We start from the raw sequence: 24,432 nt of genomic DNA on the forward strand, positions 1-24,432 counted from the left end.
TTACACTGGATTTGCAGCAGAGGACCTACCTCAAATTATTGCAAAATTCCCTGTGGAAGGCGGGCGCCTGGAGACTGGCTTTCTCTTGCTACACATTGGAGTGATGCAGTATTTTGGTTCATGTTTCTTTCTGTTAGTTGAGTGGGAGTTTTTGTGGGTGGAACTGTTAGTAAATAACCCAGACTGTATGTCTGGGATGTGTCTCTGTCTCTCTGTGTTACCATGGTTTGTCTCATGTAATCAGTGCTACATATCAGTCATATAGAAAACAGAAGATTTTCTCCCTAGTATTATAGCATCATCATTTCAGGTCAAGTTCTGGACCAAAACTTTTTAAAAGTGTAATGCAGCATTAATGGTCACAGGATTCGATTTTTAGTGAAACACTCGTTTTTTGTTTTTTTTCCCCTGCTTATGTGATCTGAGAAGTACAATGTAAAGATCAACAAAAACATCCTTGCTGTGAGTAGCCTCATGCTGCTCTGTGTTGCCTCTTGTCCCCAAGTAATCCAAGAAGCATTCACAGCCCTTTAAACCCCAGGTTTAAACCCTTAGGTTTAAACTTGGGTGTGATTTCAAGGCATACAGGAGCCCTTTATGAGGCTGACAACTTAATTGTGATAAAGCAAAGTGCATCTAATGTGTTAGTTGAGCTAACAGATTCAGAGGAGCTCTGCATAACACTGTTTCAGCTCAATTAAAGGATACTCATGCCTGTCTTAGCTCAGGCGTTCAGTAGAGCTGGCTTTTGCTCCGATGAAGTATGTGCATCCGTGTTTGCCCTGCATACATGCTTAAATTTATATATTATCGTATGGCTGCATCTCTTTGTCCCACAGCTGTTATTGCATTCTCGGATGTAGAGCAGAATCTATGTGCACTCCCCATGCTAGAGGATTTCTGCAGTTCATCTGCTACCTTCAAGGATTACTCCTCCTTTTTGTCTCTCTTCCAGGGGTGCGGCGCCAGATTGCCCACTGCATGCGGAAGGGAAGCGGAGCAATCAAAAACTCTTTCTGCGACCCAGCAACACAGCCGAATGGGCGGCAAAAGAAATGCTATGAAAAGAACTGTCCACCCAGGTAACAGACACTGGGAGGGCTCTCGTAGTGTTAAGCAGGGGCCTTATTCGAAAGAGGAGGTTGGTTCTAATACCAGATCAGTGTGCTGCCTACGGCCAGCTACAGTGACGACTCCCAAATATTTCAGAGGAAGGTGTCAGAAACCCAGTAATGGACAAATAAGGAGTGAGCTGCCCTAAGAAGTTTCTGATACGAGTTACTGAACAGTCTGTGCTGTGAACGGCAGAGGTTGCTACGTCTCATTTGTGTAGATACTCTATCCTGTCAAGGTTAGCTGCAGATGTGCATGCAAGCCACACAAAATTCTTAATCGTTTAAAAAACCCTATTCTCCTCTTAGTAAGTGATGCTGTATTACTTTGTGTTCCAAAAGCTTAGTTGCAGAGAAATCTTTTTTAAGCTTTCGATGCTGTTTTCCATTTCATTTTTATTTTTGGGTACTCTGTCTTTTTGTAGGAGTGAATGGGTGGAAATGCCCTCTTTTTTATAACTAATTGTTATACCTTCTTCATAACTCTTATTATTTGACATCTTTTTATCATGTCCTTCAGTATTTGTTCCCTTCCATGAAGGGCAACTTTCTTCCTTCCCTGTTCATTTTTTTCCGTTTCCATAACATTATTTTAAATTCTGTTTSTCACTGTTTTTGTTCTGTTCTACTACTTTAGGGAGTAGGGTAAGGAAGTCTAATCACTGCAAGTGTTGCAGGTGAGAACAGCCCGTGGGCTTGTAAGATAGGCACTGATTTGTTGGAAGGGATCAGAGGTGCAGGCGAAGTGACATGACATCCCCTATATTTGTTGCTACAGTACAGTATTGTTTTTTATTTCACACTTTAGATACTGGAACATCTAACTTTTTGTCTTTTGTTTTCTTTGGAACCCTTTTGTCATGCTGTTCTGACATGCTGTATCACATAGGGATACACCAGTCTGTCCTTTGTAATTCTAGTTAATTCAGAATCATATCAAAGTCATTATAATTATTTAAGTGTATCTATTACGTTTGCCAGCAGTGAATTTCATGAAGTTTTAATGTAAGAAATACTGCACAGCTGTTTTATTAATTCTTTTCAAGTTTGTTTGCAACGGTATATGATGCCTCCTTTAGGAATTGTCTTTGCTGTTGCAGCTTGTATAAATAACTGTTAAAAGAATAAACCATCAGCTTTTTGTAATTCTGTATCGATTGCCAGGAAACCAATTGACAGTAAATCAAACTTACTAACTAATTGACTTTTTAAGAGCTGAAGGCATCCACATGCATAGGGATGCTTATATTTATAGCAAGTATAAACTGTGCTATTTATTCCAAAGTTCCAAATAAGCTTGAGTTATCCCCCTTGGGTCTAAGTGACTGCATTATTTGGGCCTGCTCGTGAAAGTGAGGGAGCTGAATCCATCCCTTATTAGGCAGAGCACAGAATTACATTAAAGGTGAACCAAGCTCGCTCATCCGCAGTCCAGGCAGAAAAGCTCTCAAATGCTGCCAGTCTGAATGATCTTTCTCAAGATCATTTTTCACTGCAGAGGAAAGGACCATTTATCCTACTGAGGTAGATGAGGGTAGCAAAATATTGACAAAATGGAATGCAGCAAACACATACAATATATATTTCAGGAGTCAATTTGTGTATTTATTTTTCTCTTTTTAAAAAATCTGACCATAGAGTTTAATCAAGGGTCCACCTAACCCAGTGTTCTGCTTCCAGCAGAATAAATGCATAGATGCGAGCCTAGGGAAGAATAAGGACAGGGCAAGCATAAATCATGCCTCTTTCTAATACTCTTCCAGGTTCCAGCTGTTTTCAACTCAAGGCATTTCCAGAGCCTTTTATGGCTTGTCTAATCAGTAACCGCCAATGGTGCTGTCAATACTTGTCCAGCCTCCCCCTGCAACCATGTAAGACTTCTTTCAGGTACAACTGCTTGTGCAAGAAGTTCCACAGGTTTATTGCCTAATAGGTGAAGAAACACCTCATTTCATTTGTTTTGAACCTCGCTTTCACTAGCCTCAGTTGGTGGCGCTTAGTTCTTCTTTTGGAAGAGACAGTGAAGAGTGGATTCCTACCCACCCCTTCCCCTGCTATTCATTTTGTAGATCTGGTCTCTCAGGCTGTAATCCTGGCATGAGATTTAGTTGGTATGCCACTTTTCTGTGGCAGGTGTCATCTCTAATCCAGACAGACAGTTACACATCTCTATCTGAAAAGCAAGAAGGAACTTAGAGCACTCGGGATGGTGAAATTTGGTGGTTTGTTGGTTCTAAAGAAAATCTGAGTGTTAGAGAAAGGTACGACTATCCTAATGATCTGGCATAGCTGAGAATTCATGTAAAGCTGCCAAGGAATAAGTGTGCTGCAGAGAGAGGTGACTGAGCTCTGCGCTGGAGGCAAGGACGGTGCCATCAAACACAGCACTGGTGGGAACCTTGGGTCAGTGCTGTAGCCACAGGCCTGGAATTGCTGGATGGCCTCACGCTTCCCAACAGTGAACTAGTTGCTTTGTGGGAACATCCTATCTAAAAGAACAAGGATGATCTCTTGCATAGCCCTCGTATGATCCGCTAAATCCCATTAACGGAAAACAAGCTACCACAGAAGTCTAGTAGTCTAGCTACTAGAGCACTAAATCAAAATGAGATAACATCAGACAGTAGCTATAGGCAAAGAATAACATTACTAAAATGATTGTAACACACAAACCAGATCTTATCTTGCTAATCCATTTCAAGGAGTTAATTATAAACAGGTTAAATGGCAGGTTCCTGAGAACTACCAAGTCTTAACAGTCTTGTTTGTTAGCTGATTTGGGCTAAATTTACTTTTCCCACACTTTCTACTAAAAGAATCTGGAGCAAGACAAATAAAACATTTTAAATGTTGCAATACACACATGCAACATCTTGGCTTAGAACAAACTAACACTGGCTGGACTGTTTACCTTACTCAGTTGAAAGTTTGAATGTGATACAACAGCTTATATGAAGCTAGAATAATGTTGCTATGCAGGAATGCAATCAGACTCTAGTTACGGAGTACTGTTTCCAATTATATGTTTCTTTTATAAGCAGGTATTTAGCTCCATAGGTGTTCATAATAAAAATCAACAGATATTACTTGAAGAAAGAGAGATGAATTTTAACTGCTTGTACTGTTGTGAATAGAATTTTTGTTCTCCTCTGTAAAGAAAATTGCCTGGAGCCTTTTTAACCTGACTAACCACTTGCACAGAATAACAGTAAATAGATTATTTTAAAAGTACTTGGGATCTGTCATTTCCAAATTTATCTGCTGTTCTACTATAGTCCTGCTTCCAAACTTCTTAGTAAACCCCAACAACATAGTAAGAACACAGAGTGTTATTTCTATTATTGTAATACACACAGCCAAAATCAGAGCCCTGTTGAGATCTGCTGTGCCTGATGCTGTATGAATACATAGAAAGAAGACAGTCTTTCTCTAAGTGTGACACAATACGGTGGGAGGGAGGGAGCATTCAGCCCTTAAGGAATGTGTATAGCAATCTCTGGTTCCAAAATCCCATACCACTATTTTTCCAACAGGATCCATACCTCATTCAGCAGGCAGCTAAGCATAGATGAGGATTGTATAATGAACAAAGCTAAAATTTTCACAAGTTCTTCTTAGTTGTATGTTCCCCATTTTGTGGGTGCATGGTTGGGCGCTCCTCGCTGGATTGCGGAAAAGCTGAGCGCTCACAGCTGCAGCTGGAATCAGCTGAAGTGATGCTTTCACCCTACAGACTGCTCTTTAGTTCAACAGGCTTAGGAAAACTAGTGCTCAGGCAAATTATTTACCCAAATCAGGTACTTTGTTTGTTTGTTTATTTGTTACCACAATCTCTCCATGCCATGCCTGCCTATGGAGATAAGACAGTCCTGTAGCTTCACAGGGGCATAGTGATGCAAAGATATTTAAGGACTATTTAAATATTAAGAAATATTTAAGAACAGTTTCTTTAGTTGTAAATGCCGTGGGAAACCAGAGGTAGGAACAAGAAGTTTTGCTGAAGAGTTTCCTTGTGTTCTGCTCTGAGCAGGTGTTGTCTAAAATACCAAAACTGAATACAAACCCTCACAGAGCTCCAGGAAGGATTCTGAGGAGTCCATCCATGCCATGACAACAGATGAGTCTGGTGGTGACTACTTTTTCCAAGACAGGTCCTCCTCCAAGGTTTCAGAGAGCTGGTGTTTGCCTTTCATTACTTTTCAAGCCTCACATCTTGGAGGCTCAAAGGAGCTGTGTGCTGCAGCTGTGGCACCAGTGCCCAGTTCCAGGGAGTCTCTCTCTCTTTAGCACTCAGTGCTAAATTGCTGGGGAGACATCTCTTTCTCCCCGTGAGTCCTAGAGAACATAAACCCAACTCCCTGGCAATGTTTTATCCTGGGTGCTCAGACACCTGCTCTGCTACCAGTGTTCAGTGCACCTCAGTTTTGTGCCACCCCATCCACTGTCACTTTGTGGCTCCCTGCCCTACTGGACAAAGACTCCCATCAGGTTCAGTTTCTACCAAATCATCACAGTCTCTCATCACAATCATCACAGCTACCTACTAGTTTTCTTCCCCGAATCCTTTTCTTTGTCGTGATCTGAAAAAAGCCGTGTCTTTAACCTGCACAAAGCTAAGCCTATCTGGCAGTGCCCCCACTCTTTAGCAGACACTCGGGAAGTCCAACAGCTGGACCATTTCAACTCAGTAGTTGCACGTTTGGATCTCAGATTGCTGCGTCGCACCTGGCTGTCTGCTCAGCAGTCCCCTCCAGTTCCAGCCATGCCTCTGCAGTGGGAGTCATGCCTCTACAGAAGCTCCTAGATAAATAGTGTCTTGCAAAGCAGTCCCTCAGGTGTTGCTCCCTTCTGTGTGGTCCAGGACCTTCTTTGGGACCCCCATAATAGACTGGACAGATGGATGATAAGCATTCTGGTGTCCTCACTTTACCTTTCTTCCCCTTCTGCTGGGATGCTGCAGTTCAGAAGTCCTCACCACAGAGCATGAAGGGAGGCAGAGTGCATGATACTTCCACGTTCAGGTTTCTCATGCTTGGGTATTTAAGGCACACGCATACACACTAGAACACATGCATCAAAAGCTCTAGGCTCTGATAAGAATAAACTTTCAATCAGAACAAGTTTCTGAATAGTGTGTGATAAATAAGGTGCCCGTCAATTAACTACTTGGCTCATCAGTCCTGTTACATGCATTGAATGAGGAAGGACTCTTTGGAAAAAGTTACAGGACTACATGTAATTTAAGACTGACCATGAAGCCGCAAAAGGATAAAATCTTAATTCTGAGATGTCCTAACTTTGGAGTACTTAACTTTCCTCATGACTTTTTAAAAATGTTCTGCATGCAATAGCTTATTAATCATGCATCATTACAGCTGGTCAAGGTAAGTCCTTCAGTAAACTTGGATAATTTAGTGCTAAGAATTCATTGCTCAAACCTGCAAACTCCTGAACTCTCTCTCGGAGTAATTTGAAAATGGTGGCAGAGAGAGTGTCAGCCTACCACGTCTGTAACTTGAAATATGTGGTCTGGTGCCATTAAAATTAATAGGTCAATTCAGGTTCTTGAAGTTACTTTTGTGATGAAGTGTCAGCAATTTACAAGGTATTAGAGATGGTAAAGAGAATTGGAAAGCAGATGCAAGAGATGAAAACAACCCTGAAATGGCTTGATTCAGGTTGCCAAAATGTGTTTTTTGCTTCTTTATTGCCAGTTTCCAGAGGCTCGCTGGCTTTTCAACTGCTGGTTAGTTTTGCGGAAGCATGAAAGAGCAAGAAACCCTCCAAAGAGAGAGGCAGGAGAGAAATAGTTTGTTCTTTTATTACAGCGCTATCCAAAGGCCTCGTACAGGGTTGTGGTGGCAATGTGTTAGCCTTCTACAGCCTGTAGCAAACAGTCTGTGCCCCAAAGGGCTTATAGCATAATTTATAATGAAATGTGATAAATATACGTACCTAAAGAGATGAGGGAAGGTGTGTACCTCAGAAGAGACCAGATGGTTGCACAGATGAGCTGTGTGCATAGCTTGATAGCTCTGATGCCTTTCTTTTTAATAATTACAAATAGATATTAGTGTCTTCCACATCAGTGACAGCTCTTTTGCAATTGAGGAATAAATTAATTGGGGAAGAGGGACAGTCAGCAAATTGAAGAAGCTAGAAATGCAATATGATGGGGGGAACAAGCAGGAGATTGTGACAGAGCAGGATGTATGCCAAAAACTGGAATAAAACCTAACATTGAATTTTGATGTATTTATCAGAATGGGATTTCCTTGCTCTAAGCTCATTGGCCTAAAAAGGAAAAATGTGATAGAATAGTGTTGGCTGTAAGCCAGAAACATATTCTCATGTTTTTCTGTCTAGAAAGGCATTTTCTGAATTATCCCTCTTTAGTTTTCAACATAAGGCTCTGTCATGATCTGCCTGAAAACCAAGGAACARATAACATTGTCTAGCAACTTTTGTGGCTTAGAGTTCACAGCTGAGCCAGATTTCTCATTCAGCAGCTTGGGGCTATGTTTTTGCCAGGGGCACTGTAAACTGGAAGGTGTTTTTTTTTGKTTTTTTTTTCCCTTCAAAAATACAAAGATGCATCTTTAGGCAAGTGGCACAATTTGCGGTTGATGTTAGTGCTTCTAAAACAGTAGAAACTTAGAAATCTCTGCCCTCCTTTCTCATCACAGACAACAGGCATGTGGATATTGGGTCCACTCTATTCAGTGTGACAAGAAACAGGTGGGTGAAGCTGGGGAAAGGCTAAGGTAAACTGAATGTAAAGGGGACAGGTCCTGTTGGTAACTGGAGGAAACAGTTATCTTCAGTTCAGTGAACCAGTGCATAGTATGCTGCAGAGGGCTATTTTTAATCAACAGAGAGACATGCAAGGGTCTTATTTTTACTTCATGAAGGAAGGCAGTACAGAAATGCCCACTGTAGTCCTGAGCACCTAGCTAGGTCCAAAGACATAATGCTGCTGTGCAGAGATCCTACTTGGGTGAAAGCAGCATAGCTCTGCTTGTAGCCTGATCTTTTGGGGGTTATTTGCCTGGTTGCTTCCCCTTCTGGAGGTAACACAGGATTCTGCCAGTTTGAGCACTTCTGCAGTATAAGCTGCACAGACACATGTGAGATGATCTTTTCTACTTCTGTGCTCTAACTACAAACCCTCTTGTGATTCTCATTTGTTAGCTCTTTTTGTACTCAGGAAACAATAAGCAGATAAACAATAGAACAGAGTAAACTAAGCTTCCTAGCTGTTCATCAAATTTAGGTTTGAAAGATTGTCACTAAGTGGGTTCTTATTTATTCTAGAAACATAATTGTCAGTGCCTACTGCTGTTTGGAAATCAGTGTCTGTCAATGACTGACCAGTATCAGAGCATGGAGCAGATGTCCGAACCCAGAACTTTAATTACTGTGCTACAAGAAAAAGCACCAGTATTGAGGTTCTGGATTGGGTTCTCTGACCCTTTTCTCTAAGAAAGGGTTCTCTGACCCTTTCCTTAATGTGTTTGTGATGGATTATTTTCTGCTAATGTTTCTCCCCACTGTGGTTTTCAGATGGTGGGCAGGAGAATGGCAAAAATGTTCAACTACATGTGGCCCAACAGGACAGAAGAAGCGGACCGTACTTTGCATCCAGACGGTGGGGTCTGATGAGCAGGCGTTGGCTGTCACAGAATGCCAGCATCTGCTTAAGCCAAAGACCCATCTTTCATGCAATAGGGATGTCTTGTGCCCTTCTGACTGGACAGTGAGCAACTGGACTGAGGTAAATTCAAGCCAACTGTAGAATTAAGTATTTTTTTCAGAATGGCCTATTATAGTCAATCAGAAGGACCAATGACCTGCATTTTTTTCCTGCTTTTTTTTTCTTTAACATGTGTTCCTGAGCCCTTTGTGCAGAGGGAAGAAAACCACACTACGTGTTAAAAACCTCAACACGTGTTGCTTGTTAGAAGTTTCTGAGAGTTTTGCTTGTTGAGCTTTTTGTACTGTGGAACACAGTCTGTTTGCATGCTCAAAACTTCTGTGCAATTCTCAGACATTACTACTGCTGTGGACTGGATGGGAGAGGCCATGTATCATGTATATAGGCATACAAAAAAAACATTTTTATGTTCACATTTTTTACATTCATATCTCTTTTTCATTCATCTCTCTGCTGGGTTTACAGCAGCATGCAAGCTCTTTACTTATAGTATTAGTATGAACCCCTAACAAACACTGCGATATCTGTGCATCCTTAAAGTGTTAAATAAGTATTATGTAGTTATTTCACTGGCAGCTGATGAACTGCAGAATATGAAGCCATCAAAATGGTGATTGCAGTATACTAAGTGTGTTTAGGTATAGTGCAACATACTCTGCTACGTTTGCTAGTGTTAATAGGGAGTACTCATTTGATGTGCTTTGGTGTGGAAGGACCTCATACTTCTTAGTTTTCTTTAGATGATGGGCCTGATATCAGCAGGTGCTTCACAACTTCACTCTCCATTGAGGCCAAAGAGGGTTCAGGTTCCCCGACACTTTGAACAGTCTACTTCTCCATGAAATCTAAAGATGCACTAAGATATTTGTTCTTTTGGGGGAGAGAAGGAGGTCTTGAGTGATGTGCAATTTTAAAACTGTTTTATTATGATTCTGCTAAAGTAAGGCTTGCTCATGGTTCAGTTCGCAAACGGACAGTTTTGTTGTATATCCTGAGATAAGAAAATGTAACTCTAATAGTCATGACAGCAGATGCACAACAAATTCCATTTTCATTTCCATTTTCAGATGTCATGAAAATGAAGTTTACTGAGTTTTTCAAAACTTCCAAGACTTTTCTTTTTTATGCCTCCTCTCCCTTCTCTCTCCAAATTTCTGCATGCAATTACTCACTAATGGGCTTAGCAAGTTTGATATAGCAGGTTCAGATAATGAACTAATTGAATTTTGTGACAGTTTTAATTCAGCTTCTGCTGCTTACAAGCCATCATCACTGAATGTTGATTGTTTTGTAAATTGGGTAGCCAACATATTTTAACTACCTGTGAAACAGTTGTCTGGGAGTTCATGGCCAGCAGTATAATTATACAGAAACGGCATGCTGATACTGAATACAGCAAGTGCTTGTGTGTTGTTGAGTTATATTTGCATGTTACTGATAAGAATAAATTTCCACCCGCGCAGAAATTGGGGAGAGAGCATAAGATGGTTTGTTTCTCCAGCACAAATTACAGTGTTGTCAATAGACTTGTAATTGCAGAATATTCTTTGCTGGTGACCGTAAGAGGTAGATTTTTTACAGGCAAAGCTTCCCTCTGCTCTGAACTTATCTGGCTGTTAGAAAATCATCCTGTATCTTGTGAAATGAACATACTTAATTAGGCAGATAGTGAGGATGCAGTATTATAGCCATTCTGAAATCTCTTTTTAGTACATGGCCATAATCTAAAGCAGAAATATTTTCAAAGCTAATTCTGTGAGAAAGACAGCCATCTCCCAAAAAAGTTAATGAAGTTGAATGTCACTTGTAATTCACAGGAATGCTAATCTAAATCATCTAAGTGGCAAAGTCTGAGAAAGTTGGCATGTTCTATTTTTCTGGAAACAGCAACGTAATGTCAATAGTTGATGTCCTTCTCAATAAGCAAAATTCTTTGCTGGCAATCTGAATGAATTCAGAAGCTAAATTGCAGCTGATGTAAACTTGCAAAGCTCTGAGTATTTTAATAATGCTATACTGCTGGAAGTACAAAGACGACAAAATACCTGCTGAACTTACCTACTCTGAGGTTACTCTGCTTTCCTCCCCCCTCCTGTTGCTGCAGAGCTGATGTTATTCTACAGGTAGTCACAATACAGAGAGCACCAGCAAGACAAGGTCACTGGTGTTTCTACTACCACGTGACCTAGACTAGCTCTGACAAGGGTGAGATATCCCAGGGGTTTAAAAGTGCTGGCAGTAGGGGTGTTCACTGCTTTAAGTGTTGAGCACCTGACTTAGGCCAGCTAAATTAGCTGGTCAAGCTCCCTAGCATCCTCGGAAGGCTTCCTCCAGTAGGATACATGGAACATCTTCATTAGTACCCAGCTAGTCAGCCAGCCTCAGCACCTTAAAACTAAGAGGTGTATGTTGAAATTTCAAAAAATCCTCAGGAGCTGCAGCTTCTAAAGGCCTGATGATGCCTGTGGGGCTGAGGAGGCAGAACATCACAGAAAAACTGAGTCTCCTTGGAGTCCAGCACCCTTTAAACACTGCAGGGCTCCCATTTACATAGAAGCCACATAGGTTAATTCCTGCCAGGAGTCTCTGATTTAGGAGAGACATGCAAACAGCTCTAGCAGCATGTGATGGTTGCATTAAGGCTGAATGAAAGATCCATTTCATAAATTCAGCAAGAATCTATGAGCTGCACAAAGCATCACAGCAGGTTTGGGGCATTGAGAGCAGTCAGAACTGAGCCGGTCAGATAGGTTTTTGATGGCAGCTTTTTTAGTCCATTTTTTGTGACTCTGATGGGAGAGGTATTGGCTAAACAACTTCTGGGATTGTTTCGCTGCAGAAATCAAATTCTATCATATTACATCCATGTTCTGTCTTTATCATGTAGTCTTTTATCACTGCTGTATATTCAATGACACATTTACTCTTCTAAAAGCTCCATGCTAGCAGAAAATCACTAAAAGTAAGGGCTTAGTCCTCAGGAAAAGCTTTGTTATTGATTATTTATAAGGATGCTTTTGTTATAAACATATACCATTTGGTACTTATTTTCATTAATATGTGGAGCAGAGTGAAGAGGGGAGATGTATTAATTTTGTTTCTTTTGCAGTGCACAGTTACTTGTGGTGGTGGAATAAGGACTCGTAATGTCACTTGTGCCAAAAATAATGATGAGCCATGTGATAGTTCCAAGAAACCAAACTCTAAGGCCCTGTGTGGTCTCCAGCAATGTCCTTCTGCTGGAAGATTTCTCATACCCCCACTGGCACCCAGAAGAGGAAGGATTGTAATCAGAAAAACAGCTATTAATCCCAAACGGGCTTCTCCTGGAAGAATACCTGTCCCTGTACCAAGCCCAAGGTTCCACACAACAACAGAAATACCCAAGTCTGAAAGTGTAACTGCCCCTTTGCCTACCTCCTCTGGTTTGGGTAATGTTTCAGAAAAAGAAGGAACAATCAATGAAACATTACAAAATAATTCTGCTGCATCAAGTAATGTTTACAATTATTCTGGTGCTTTTACTGAAACTAGTTCACACCAAAATACTACTTCATGGCCTTTTCATAATAACTCAAGTACTGAAAATACAAGGCGTGCTGAAAATGTTTCTGAGAGTGAGCCAGTTTTTACGGTAAAGAGTGAAGCACCAAGAAGTGAGGACAGCCATGCATCCTCATTTACCAAAAGTCCAGAGATAACTCCTAGCTATGATTACTTAACTGAAGAATCTGGTGACATCGATGTGTCAGTAGGAAGCAGTGAGAAACCGTCTGAGCTCCTTTGCAGCACAGAGCTCAATCCCGAAATCAGAACCAGGAGCGTGACACTAGATACCAGGTCTCACGTCCTTCAGCATGACAGCGTGACATCTCAGCTCTCCCCAGCCTCTCATCACCAAGAATCTTCTACGCTGCTTCCTGTTAGTGGAGCACCACAAGGAGTGGCATTTCCAACAACAGCAAACTCTATCAGTCTGCAAGTTGATGTGCCTGTCGTGGAAGTTACCACCCAAGAAGCATCTGTTACAGTAATGCCCACAGTGTTCGGTAATCTCCTGAGAGACCAGACTGACAACAGAGCAGAAATAAAGCTACCTGACAATATCACCAACAGCACGCGATCACCACCTCTCGAGCGTGCTCCCGGGAACCGAAGTGCAACATCTGACGGGGTCCTGCCGAATGTCCCAGGAAACGGCCACCTAATAACATCCAACAATTTGCGTGCTGAGGCCTACTGGGTAGTAGGGAACTGGAGTGAGGTAAGTTATTTTTAACTGGATAAAGTGCATTAATACTTTGGTTACTTAAAAGTATTTTTCAGTTGGCTATTAACAGATTTTTGTGGTGCTTTTCTACCTCATACTACCATGACCATTTGTATCCGCCATGAAGCAAATGCCTCCTAACTGAGAGCAGCATCCTACCTGGTAAAACCCCTTTGAATCTATAGAGTCAAGACAAGGGTATTAATCCAAAGTTAAATTGGTATCTTTGGGGAGCTTAATTTGTTCAATATGTCTGTGAAGAGGTATCATAAAGAGAGAGAGAGGTGAGTTCTGTGTCTCTGAAGTGTTTTGGGTGATCAGATACTGGAACTGGATAATAGCAGTAAACAAAAAGCATTTTTGCCTGACTGGAATAGAAGTTAGAATTGTCAGGCCAGTGGTTGTGGTTATGACAATATCTTTGGATACAGCAGCTGATTGTTACAGTGTAAAAACTACTTGTCTTGTTATTTGAACATAGAAATGAGCAGTTATTTTATCTGCACTAATGGCTGGGCCAAAATGGACGTTTTAATCTCTAACAGTAATGCAAGTGAATCAAAAGAGGTGTTAACATCCTGCAGTATTTACTTACTTCTTATGAAAGCGCTGTCTTGTTTGATTCTTCTGTGATTCATAAAAATGACAAAAGAGATTATATGAAACAAGTTACAGCTCACAGGGAGTTTGAAAGCTCTTTTGAGGTGTTATGTAAGGAATGAACAAGCGTTTGGAAGCTGTCTGGTCTGAAAAGTGATGATTTGTCCCAATTTTCCAGCTTGTCACACAACAGAGGCTTTGAAAAGAATGGTTTTGTTGAACATAGCTGTTACCTTGCAAGGATGCCACGTGCTGAACAGGGCAGGTGGAGAAGCATGCTTCCCTGACCGGATACTCACATTCCCTGATCGTTACTGAATGATTATAACGCTTGCATAATTTCTGCTTTCCGTGCAGGAGCAGTACAGATTGCCAGGTTTTCTGTGGCCTCTGAAATGTGGTTGCAGCATTTGGTATATTGCTGTTGACTTTCCTTTTCCGATCTCCAGAATCCTGCTTTTTGACGAGTAGGTTTCTATGCAGCCATCTTGCTGCGTTCAGGGATGGTAATTACCATGGGATCGGGGCTCACTGGGGGCAGCCACCCCCTCCTAACAATGATGGTCAGAGAATATAGTCAGCAAGAGCCATATTAAAATTTTACGAAATTTTATTTAACGTCCTTCCTATTGTAAAGTTTTGTCTGTATGTAAACAGAGTTCTTTGTATCTTAATGGATTTCATGTTTTTAAATTGTGATTCCTAAAGTGAGAGACTTTGGTATCTGAACAAGTTACCTCATCTTCAGAGGGATTGAACAGGCATCTTTCTTGATGGCCATCTTTAAACAATGTAATCAGTAAAGCCTATGGTTCAGAATTGGAAACCTCCTTGCACTGATCTGCCTCTGTGTGCCAATGTCGATGGAGAAGAAAGATCTGTCTCCCCATACCTACTTGCTCTCAGGTCCACCTGGAATGCTGCAAATTCATGAAAATGTAGAAACGCCATGTTAAAAGGGACAGCATGAGATGACTTAGAGTATCCCATGACAGTGGAGTTAAAGCCCAGCTAGACACCACCAAGATGCTGCTGGCGGCCTTCAGTCTGGCTGCAGCCTGTGGGTCAGACCCCTGCTCTGTTGCCACCACCTCCATGGCTGTTCATGAAGCAGACTCCCTCATGCAATCCAAAGTTGCCTCTTTTGCCTCTAGCAGCATATCTGAATTTTAATAAGCAAATGAGAATTTGTCTTGTAACTTACAAATTTCACTTTGCAAAAACTGAAGAAAAATGTAGTAGGGAGAATGCCTGTTGTTGTCTTATTCTGTCCCAGGTACATACACAGGCCAGGTCAAGAGAAGTAAGAGTGTCCAAGGTGATAAGTGTAACCCAAGGAATTGGGTTTGAGTTCTTTTTTGGTACTGTAAGACATATGATGAACACCTGGAAGGACTTTGAAACTTTTTGAAGCTTGTTATGTTTTGTCTTCAGGCTATCCAGAATTAGGGCTTTAAACACTGGGCTATTTTTCAATACTCAGAAGGAAAAAAAATACAAAATTCTAATTGAAATAATACAGATTTAATAAAGAAAAAGAAAGATCTCTCAAACTCTTTCCAAACATACTGTTTTTGCAGACAGTGTTGTTGCCATTGGACTAGAGCATAGATTCATACACAGAAGACTCAGCAGAAAAGGTTATAGTTACAGAACTTGCATTATGTTACTGAGCTCTTTGACATAGAAGTGATTTATACATGAAATACATGCCTGTGTAGAAAGTCCAGGCAAGGCCAAGGCACCACATAACCACATTTAAGCTTTCAAAATTCATTTTAAATGATGCATGGACATTCTGCAGTCCCTTTGCACTGGGGTGCATTTCACCTTCACTTTCTCTTGATAAATGTTACTGCTCTTGCAACTAGTGAATGATAGTTGTTTCACGGAAAGTAACTAGATGTCAGGTTTAATGCTAAAATACTATAGGCAACAGGTATTTTAGAGTGTCAGTCCAATTCTGAGGCCAATTTGCGGCAAAAGTCCTTCTGTAACAGATTTCTGTTGTGTTAGGCACCCTTATTTTCCAGCAAGTTAGCTATACAAACCTAATTACAAACCTAATTACAATCTCATATATAAAAATGGCTATTTTTTGTTTGCTTTTGCAAGTGGCAATTGTTATTCTCATTACTTGTTTCAAATGTTTGTCATGCACCTTTATCACAGCAATATGGTTATAGTCCACTGCCAGCATAGTGAAGATTTCTGTGTTCCTTTGCTCTGGGCTAAATCTTCTCCTCCCCTAACGAAAGATTCTTCATTGCCCTTAGACTGGAGCCTACATTCTCAGTTTAATGCCAATTATAATTTGAACTCATTTGGGGGTTGTATGTACTGTTTCTTGCACAGTTGCTTCTGTTTGTTGTTTCTATCCACTGGGATAGAAACTTCCGTGAACAGGAACACGGATTCTTCTTCTGTCCATCCTTCAGTGCCCAGAACAAATAATATATTCAGTTTCTGTGCTCAGCTGAAGAATGATTATTTATGTAGAGGACAGCAGCAGCAGTTGCTATCCTGCAACATGGTGATAAAGAGCAAAGGTCGTCTGAGATTATTCGGTTGTGTAGGTGGAACTGGATGAAGACAAAATAATTAATTCAAAGTATATTTGTTCTTATCTTTGGGGTAGCAAATTCAGATCTTCCTCAACAGCAGGATAGGTCCTGGGCTCTGGTATTTAGGGACAGAAGATGGTACTGCTGCTGGATGAGGCACTGGAGCAAACTCTGGGAAGGAACAGGAGCCTGGAAGGTCTCAGTTGGGTGGGTAGGAGCCAGGTAGGAAATGGGGCTGGTAGTGTTCCAAGCGGAGAAATGATTTCACAGGCTGCAAATGAGGCTCAGGGTCTCTCCCCCTCTCTCCTCTGCTGTTCTTTCACCCCAGCCTGCTCTCAGGGTGTGGATCCCTTTTTCCCACCCTGCTTCCGTTTGTCAGGTAGAGGACTGCGACCCCCATCACCATGCCGCGTCCCAGCTCTCTGTGCCCTCCTGGGGAGCTGTTGCTCCTGCTCCTTCCTGCACAGAGACAAGAGACGTGTCTTCCTGCAGCCCCTGGACTGCTGCTGGGTGTCAGATCCCCGTAGCTCCTGCCGTGCCAAGAGAGAGGGAGTGGAAGGGCAAACAGGTGAAAGAGAAGGCAAGATAGGGGCTGAAAAGCCAAATTGCTGCTCCTACTGCTGTGGAGGTATGAGGCAGGTAAGGGTGGCAACTGCTGCTGTGGGATGAGTGCACCATCTCCCGGTGGTATCATCAGTAACTCTACTTCGTACTCAAAGAAGAGAAGCACTTTTGCCAGCCTGAGCAATCTGCTGCCGTGGATTGCCTCTTCCATGGCTGAACTAGAAATCAGTTACTCACACAGCTGTGCCACTTTCCTGCCTGCCTGCCTGCAGCAGGAACAGCTGAAGGGCTGGCTGTTTGCTCACATGCATGAGATTTCTTTTTTTATATTTATTTCATTATGACTTTTTTCTACTATGACATATTTGGAAATAGCTGGCAAGATTTCCTAATTAAGTCTGCATCTGTGTTATTAATGGATGTTCCAGTGAAGAAAGGGAAATACTTATATGGCGTGTTCTGATTTGCGATGATGAAAACCACAATTTTTAAGCCTAATAACAAATTGCTCTTAGGGCAAACTGGAAGTTACATCTGTGAGTCGTGATGCTGAAATCTCATGCCCGTCGTCCTCCTCTGAGACTGAGGAAGGGGCAGCCTGTCAGAGGACCATCATTGAATATGTGTCCCTTTCTGTTTCATGTACAGTGCTCTGCTAACTGCAACGGTGGTTTCAAGACCCGAGATGTTCACTGCGTGGATGTTCGTGAGAAGCGAGTTCTTAGGCCTTTTCTTTGCCAATTACTTGGATATAAACCACAACTCAACACTAGCTGTAATGTGGAGCCTTGTTTGCAGTGGCAGGTGGAGCCCTGGAATGAGGTATTGTCCTTTGAAAGAAGCTTTTTGGAATGAGCAATTAGCTGTCAGATAACAGTGACTGTTGCGTCTGATGCTGTCCCTCAAAGGAGGACACACAGTTGTGACTAATCGCAGCCTCTGCGGTCCCTGCCTGTGGTTAGAGCAAAAATTACTATAGATAAAGACCTGCCAGGATTATTCCTAGGATTGCATATGATATACAGCTAGGGCTGTGAATAACCATACCCTGAAACAGAGTAGCAAACAGCCTTGAATAACAAGTGGATTTGTCTCAGGTATCCTACTGGATCAGTAAATGAGATTCATTCAGACTGAACCCTTTTGCTGCCAGTTTTTACGTTGCTTTCTTGTTATGACCAATTTAGAATTTTCTTAAATTCCTAATTTTCCTTTACACTTTTGGGCTGGAATTTTATGGGGCCAGACATGAGATTAATTTGATTTGTGGGTCACTTTGTGACATATATCTGGACCAGCAGACTTTCATAGGCATCCAGGCACATATTTATTTCAGCTGGAGCACGTGGTATGATGATTCCATTTTAATGTTTGCTCCCACTAAGAAGAGCTCTGGAGAAAGTGCCACACTGCTTGCTGCATTGTGGACCTGATGCTTATGGATTTTAATGGAAGGTGATCACATTGCTTCCTTACAGGCCACTGACAAACCACACTTAAAATAAGAAATAGGAGACCTCATCCTGTGTGCAGGATGCAGGTTTCCTGTCAGATCAGTCAGCAAAGGTTGAATGATAAAAGACTGGCCAAATGATTCCACCGTTTGGTCTTTTGCCACTTAAAATATCTTCTAAAAGCTCCTGGCCATCCCTGGCAGTTGTCCTCATGTTGAGGATACTGGATAGAATTGGATTGAAAAGGAACATTTATCAGAAGTCAGCTCTGATCCTGTGTCTGTCCATAGGGTTGCAATTCCACGTAGAACAGCAGCAATGCGTTACCCAAAGTATATCTGGCCCCTTACTGTGTATGAGTGCACCAAACCTTTTGTGCATTTCAAGCAGGCTGTACTGCAGACCTGGTGAATAATAGTATTCAGTTGAGCAATGATAATAAAACAGGGACAAAAGAATGCTTAAAAAGAATCTGGGTCACTGTTTTTGTGTGATGCTTTTTTGTGCCGTGCTGTAGATAATATATTGAATGCATTGGGTGAATATTAATGCCCCCAACTGCCTTATAAAAATGAGATGTTGCATCTCATGACTTGTACTGTCTTCTATAAATATTACAGATCGAACCTGCAGACGTGTGACCTGCATATTCATTTTTGTTGGAGAAGCTGTTGCTGCCAGTAGTGTTGCATCAGCTGCTGTGGCCAATCTCTGTGCTGTCCTGTTTTATATTCATTCACACAAGGCAGGAACAGYTTTCTCTGTAGTATTTTGGACTGATAACAGCTTCTTTCTTGCCTTTATTCAAGCAAATGATGAAATAAATGTGTCAGTGCAGAGCTTATCTTCACATCTGGACTGTCAGACCTGGTGTGCAAGCTGGCCTGTACATCTCCTAAATCACATGAATGAATGACACGCTTCCTGTGACCTGTGGTTCCTCATTTCTAAGCAAAGAGCATTTCCTACTGTCTTTACTCTCTGTTTCTGGGTTGTGTTGCTCATTCCAACCTGCCCCCTGATGGTTTGTGCACCTCTTTTGTTAGTGTTCGAGAACATGTGGTGGTGGCCAGCAAAAGCGGCGCGTCTATTGCCCAGAAGAAGGCTACTGTGGCTGGACAGAAAGGCCTAATGCCACTGCATCATGCAACACGCAACCTTGTACACAGTGGATTAACCAGACGTGGGGCTCGGTAGGATTCAATTCTTTGGTTTGGGGATTTTTTTTTATTTTTWTTTTTAATAGGGTGAAAATATACCAGCTCTACTCAGGAAAACCACCTTCTGGCATTCAGCTAGCTTATCTGCAGGCCTCAGAAGCTGTAGATTGCTAAATCCATTCTTACATTTAATCATGAGCTGGTCGTATTAGATCATATTTAAATTGTTGCTGTTAGTTAAAGAGTAAAGGTCAAGTTAAAGTGAGGAGGGATCAAGCAGACAGTTAATTGTGAACCTCAGTGCCTCTGGCAAGTTTAGTTTCTAATGCACAGCTGGAGCTGTGATGGGAGATCCTTTAAAAATATCGACCAGACATTTCAGATAGCTTGTCTCAGTTCCTTCAGGTGGTAGACATGATAGCTTTTACTTTTAGTTGCCTCATTATATAGTGTTGGAGGGAGGGTTTTTTTGTTCTTTTTTTTTTTTTTTAACTCTTTTAATGGAAAAGGACAAATTATCACTGACATTCTTTCCTTATTCATTTGAAATTTTCCACTGAAAAAGGCTGCCTTGGTAGTAAATTCAGCCACGTTCTGTTAGGCATAGAGCCAGGTAACATTTCAAGAGGATRACAGGACAGAGCATCTTGAGAGAGGGAGGGAAAAAGCCTGAAWTTTTAAGCGCAAGCCTGGCTGAGTCTTTCCAAGTACGATCAGGCTTTTTGATTTCTTTGTGCTTTTGAAGCATTTCCAAACAATCAAACATTTTACTATTCTAGACTTTTTTTTTTTTGGTAGCCCTGAAAGCAAACTTGTGGAATATTGGAGTTGCCCACGCAACCAGACATCCTGAATTTTGACCAGCAGCCCTCTACCTTGGCTTCTGGAAATCTAGTTGAAAAATACAGGATGTGCGTGTGGGGAACCTTCTAGTTCTGCAATACATCTTTAACTATAAAGAAACTGGTTTATCTAATAAATCTTTCCCTCCAGTTTCCTTAATAAACCTACTCATACATACATTTTATTACATATTTTAAACATTAATCTGAAGTTGCAACAATAATACCTAAGATCTTAGCTATACATACTTCACACCAACAGTATTGTGCCTTATGCACAGAGATATACACTAGAGAAAGGATGATTTGAGGAAAAGATAGAGAGGTACCAGTCTTGTCTTTCCTTGCACTTCATTAGCTGATATTCTRTACTTGTTTAAGTGTTTATCTCACTGGCTACTATGTGTTTGAAGACAATAAGAATGTAAAAATCACTGGAATTCTCATAAACTCTGTGATGTATGAAGAATTAAGTAAATTTTCAGAATAGTACAGGAACGTGCTGTGAAAATCTTTCTTTATGGCCATCTGTGTATGGCCAGAACAAGCAGCTGGCAGTTGTTTCCCTGTCATAAGGAAAGGGTAATCACAGTGTAAATATCATCAAAGAAAAAACATCATCTCACTGGGGTTTTTTTTAAAACTGTTTAAGACAGCCAGTGAAAAAATGCAGGAAATGAAAAATGTCAGCTTGGAATACTGATCTGGATTATTGCTTTCTTACGCTGTAGGATTTGCATTTCAGATCCGCCTTCTCCTCTGGAGAAAGCAGTTCTCCCACCCTGGCTACACATGCCAAAATGCTGTATTTGTACTATTTACCTCTCCACTGTATCCTCTCAAGCCTGGCCACGATGCTCCATGGAGGTGTCCAGCTGGGAATGCAATGCACACCATACTTTTGTGCTATTGGTTGTGAATCATATGGCATTTTTAGCTTCCCATTGTTTTACAGCTCAAATATTGGCATATTAAACAATTCCAGTTTAAAAGACTTATATATATGTTAAAATGACTCTCTTTCAGTGCACTGTTTCTTGTGGAGGAGGCATTCAGCAAAGAACAGTGAAGTGCATGAATACAGAAAGCAATGAAACTGAAGATCTCAGTATGTGTGCGGATAAGCCCAAGCCAACGGAGTACCAGAAATGCAATCCACAAGAGTGCGGGAAAAGTACAGGTATGACAATACACCTCGGGCAGGCAGTTTCCAAAGAGCTCATCATTTGTGCTGAGGGTCCTGCAAAAGCCTGATGCTGACCTAGCCTGTTGSCTTGCTGGGAACACTACAGGCTCAAAAATTACATGTTAGCATAACCTGCTACAGCTCAGCCATACTATTGGCAGGGTCATATTGCCATGTTCTCCCTCCCCACCAGCAATGTGTTGTCATGATGGGGAATACAGTTCTCTGAGCGTGCGTCCCTAAATTTCTGATGCTACAAAATGGATGTTTCTGTTTGCATGGACCTATTAGTTAACTCACAGCCTGTTTTGGGCTGTGAAGGAAGGGYTGCGAAAGGACATGCTGTAACTTGGAAGCCCGTTTCTTGGCAGGGCAGAGTGGCTGTGCTTGTATGCAGCTGTATTCTTGAAGCTATGAGTGCACAAGTCAGCAGACTGTGCTTGATTTGACGGAGGCAATGGAGGGCTCAAAGCATGTCTAAAAATATTGCTGTTAGAAGGCAGTAGCAAGTATCTCAGAGGYTGTTTTTCCCTTGGAAGAGGGGAGGCAGCTGTTTTTGAAGTAGAAACCCAACAACCGTAGAATAAGACTGTGCCGTGATGGAGGCCAAGTCCAAGCAGATGCTATTTCTTAAGACAGATCCCCCAATAGGAACTGCAGATTCTGGGCGGAGAGTACAAGCAACCAAAGTGGAAAATACAATGTAAGTAAAATGTGTCTAGCAGTGAACACAGACACAGTCTGTCTCTTGACACTATGAATTCAAGTGTCCCACAGCGTGAGACTGTCCCCGAAATGAAGAAGTGGAGGGAAGAAAGCTCTTCTTGCAGCTCTGGGTGTCCTGCTGCTCTCTTCTTCAAGGGACCAGGGGTGCCGTTAAATAGATGGTAATTTTCCAGAGAAGTTGTTTGCAGATGAGTATTTTTATCCTGTTCATGATGACTATAAAGTGGAGGTAAACCAAAAGTTCTGTAGTCTGTGTACTGCAGTACAACAGGTAGCCTATGGTAAGCACAACACCAGCTCAGAGACTTTCTGGAAGAGCCTTAAAAGGCCTTTTGGAGGAGGATTCTTCCCTCCTAGCTGGTCAACAGTGTGGGTCCAGCAGGGCAATAAGACAAGAGGTTGACTCCTCGGGCAGTGCAGATCTGGCATACRCTAGAGAGTGCTATGGGTCACCCATCCTGCTGTTCGAAGATCTTTAGCGCATGTTTTGTCCTAGAGTTGAATTGCTCTGTTTCTCTCCTGTCCCTCTTATGTTCAGGACAGCACATGCTCAGATAAACAGCACCTACACAGATCTGTTAATAGTTACCTCTGTGAATAAAAGCTCAAGGGGCCAATAAAACATAAGAAATGCCCACTGGGCAGACCAATGGTCCATGCAGCCCAGTATTCTGTCTCCAGCAAAGGCATTAGGAGATGCTGCTTAGGGAGGRCGCAGGAGCTTAGTTGCTTCCTGTGATTCATTTCCCTTGTGTTCCTCCAGCATCCCCAACTGTCGAGTTAGGGCTGTTAAAAGCACCCCAACCCGGTTCTTTCAGTTTACATTTATGGAACTTTTTCCAAGAATTTGTTGCATCCCTTTTTGACCCTGCAATTGTGTCTGCTTCCGTCACCTCCTCTGGCTGCAAGTTCCAGAAATTCACAGCCTGCTGTGTAAAGAAGTGCTTTTATCTGTTTTTAAACCCCCTTTTTRCTAGCTTCATTGAATTGCTGTATTTCTATTGTTGAAGGATTTGCTGAACAACAGCCCTGCGTTCAGCTAACCCACCACCTTCCTGCTTTTGCAAACCTCGATCATGTCCCTTCTCAACCATCTCTTCTCCCAGCTGAGGACCCCCAATATTTTTACGCCTGACTAAATCTGAYGCACTTCACTTTATTAAAGCTACTACAGACCTATCAGCACCATAATACAGATGTTACCAGTCCCTGGCCTGTTCTGGTGCTGCAGTGAAGTGGAGTCAAGCTCAACACGTAGTTGCACATGCCTTGTTTGTGCTCTCCCTGCTTGCCCTGCACTGCTCTGCAGCCCTCAGCCAGCCCCCATGGGCTGGTCTCCAATGCGCTGGTACGAGAACACCAGAGTACCGGACACAGAAATCATTGTTACTGGAATCTTTCTGGCAGTTCTTAAAAGCAGAAACATTAAACTGAAAAACACAGATCAGCTACGTCTGCTGCAAAAGTAAACGCTCACTGAATAATAAAAAGTGCTGTRTTTTCCAAGACAGAAGGTCATGTGAAGTTTAATAGGATCTTTTCACTTAGGAGTGCCAAAACTTCAGGGGGATCAAGCTGAAAACTAATACAAAGGAAGAGAAAGCCATCATAAAGATGAGCCTCAACAGACATGACTGTCCAGAATAAAGCAATTGAAATTCTAGAAATACAGAAAATTTTTTAGCAAAATATAGCTAATTCTTCTCATCTTCTCCACCACAGGCCTATCCTGCAGCAAAGACCAGCTGTCAGTTCATTTCTGCCAGAGGCTGAAAAGCATTGGCAAATGCTTGGTGCCGTCAATACAGACTCAGTGCTGCTTCACATGTAGCCATCCCCGAATTCGTAACAAAGCAAGATATTGGAGTCAGCGAGGCCTCAAACAGCAGCATTACTCTAAATCTAGAAGAAAATCACCTCAAAGCCAAGAAACTAACAACCAACCTGTTCAGCACTAGCTGTTTTTTCTATAGTTAATTTAAACAGGGCTTCTGTTTACAGTCTTTATGTTTCTTTTTCTTTTGAACCATCCAATGTAAATGGAATTCTGTGATCCAAACACATCCCTTAGGGTTATCGATCCTAATTTACTCCTCCAAATTTTTCCTTTAATGGTCCAAAATTTGTAACATAACTTGACATGTACCAGCAGTTAGTACTTCTTAGGTATGCATAGAGGCTAGAGACAAGCTTGCAAGAATTGTTTTTTTTTTTAAATGAATGTTTAATTTGTGCTTTCT

General features: G+C 41.7%; 1 protein-coding gene across 1 annotated transcript in view; it reads left to right on the plus strand.

Annotated features, from left to right (window-relative positions):
- Positions 1-24,150, plus strand: part of ADAMTS12 (ADAM metallopeptidase with thrombospondin type 1 motif 12) — a 162,633-nt gene extending 138,483 nt beyond the window's left edge. Inside the window, exons 17-23 of the mRNA XM_026087174.1 lie at positions 956-1,082; positions 8,676-8,886; positions 11,936-13,090; positions 17,473-17,646; positions 19,325-19,471; positions 21,307-21,460; positions 23,915-24,150. Coding sequence (XP_025942959.1) covers positions 956-1,082; positions 8,676-8,886; positions 11,936-13,090; positions 17,473-17,646; positions 19,325-19,471; positions 21,307-21,460; positions 23,915-24,150 — 2,204 coding nt within the window. The remainder of the gene's footprint in view (positions 1-955; positions 1,083-8,675; positions 8,887-11,935; positions 13,091-17,472; positions 17,647-19,324; positions 19,472-21,306; positions 21,461-23,914) is intronic.
- Positions 24,151-24,432: the final 282 nt, after the last annotated feature.

This window comes from Apteryx rowi, unplaced genomic scaffold (genome assembly GCF_003343035.1).
Source record: "Apteryx rowi isolate R43461 unplaced genomic scaffold, aptRow1 scaffold_71, whole genome shotgun sequence".
Taxonomy (NCBI): Eukaryota; Metazoa; Chordata; class Aves; order Apterygiformes; family Apterygidae; genus Apteryx; species Apteryx rowi.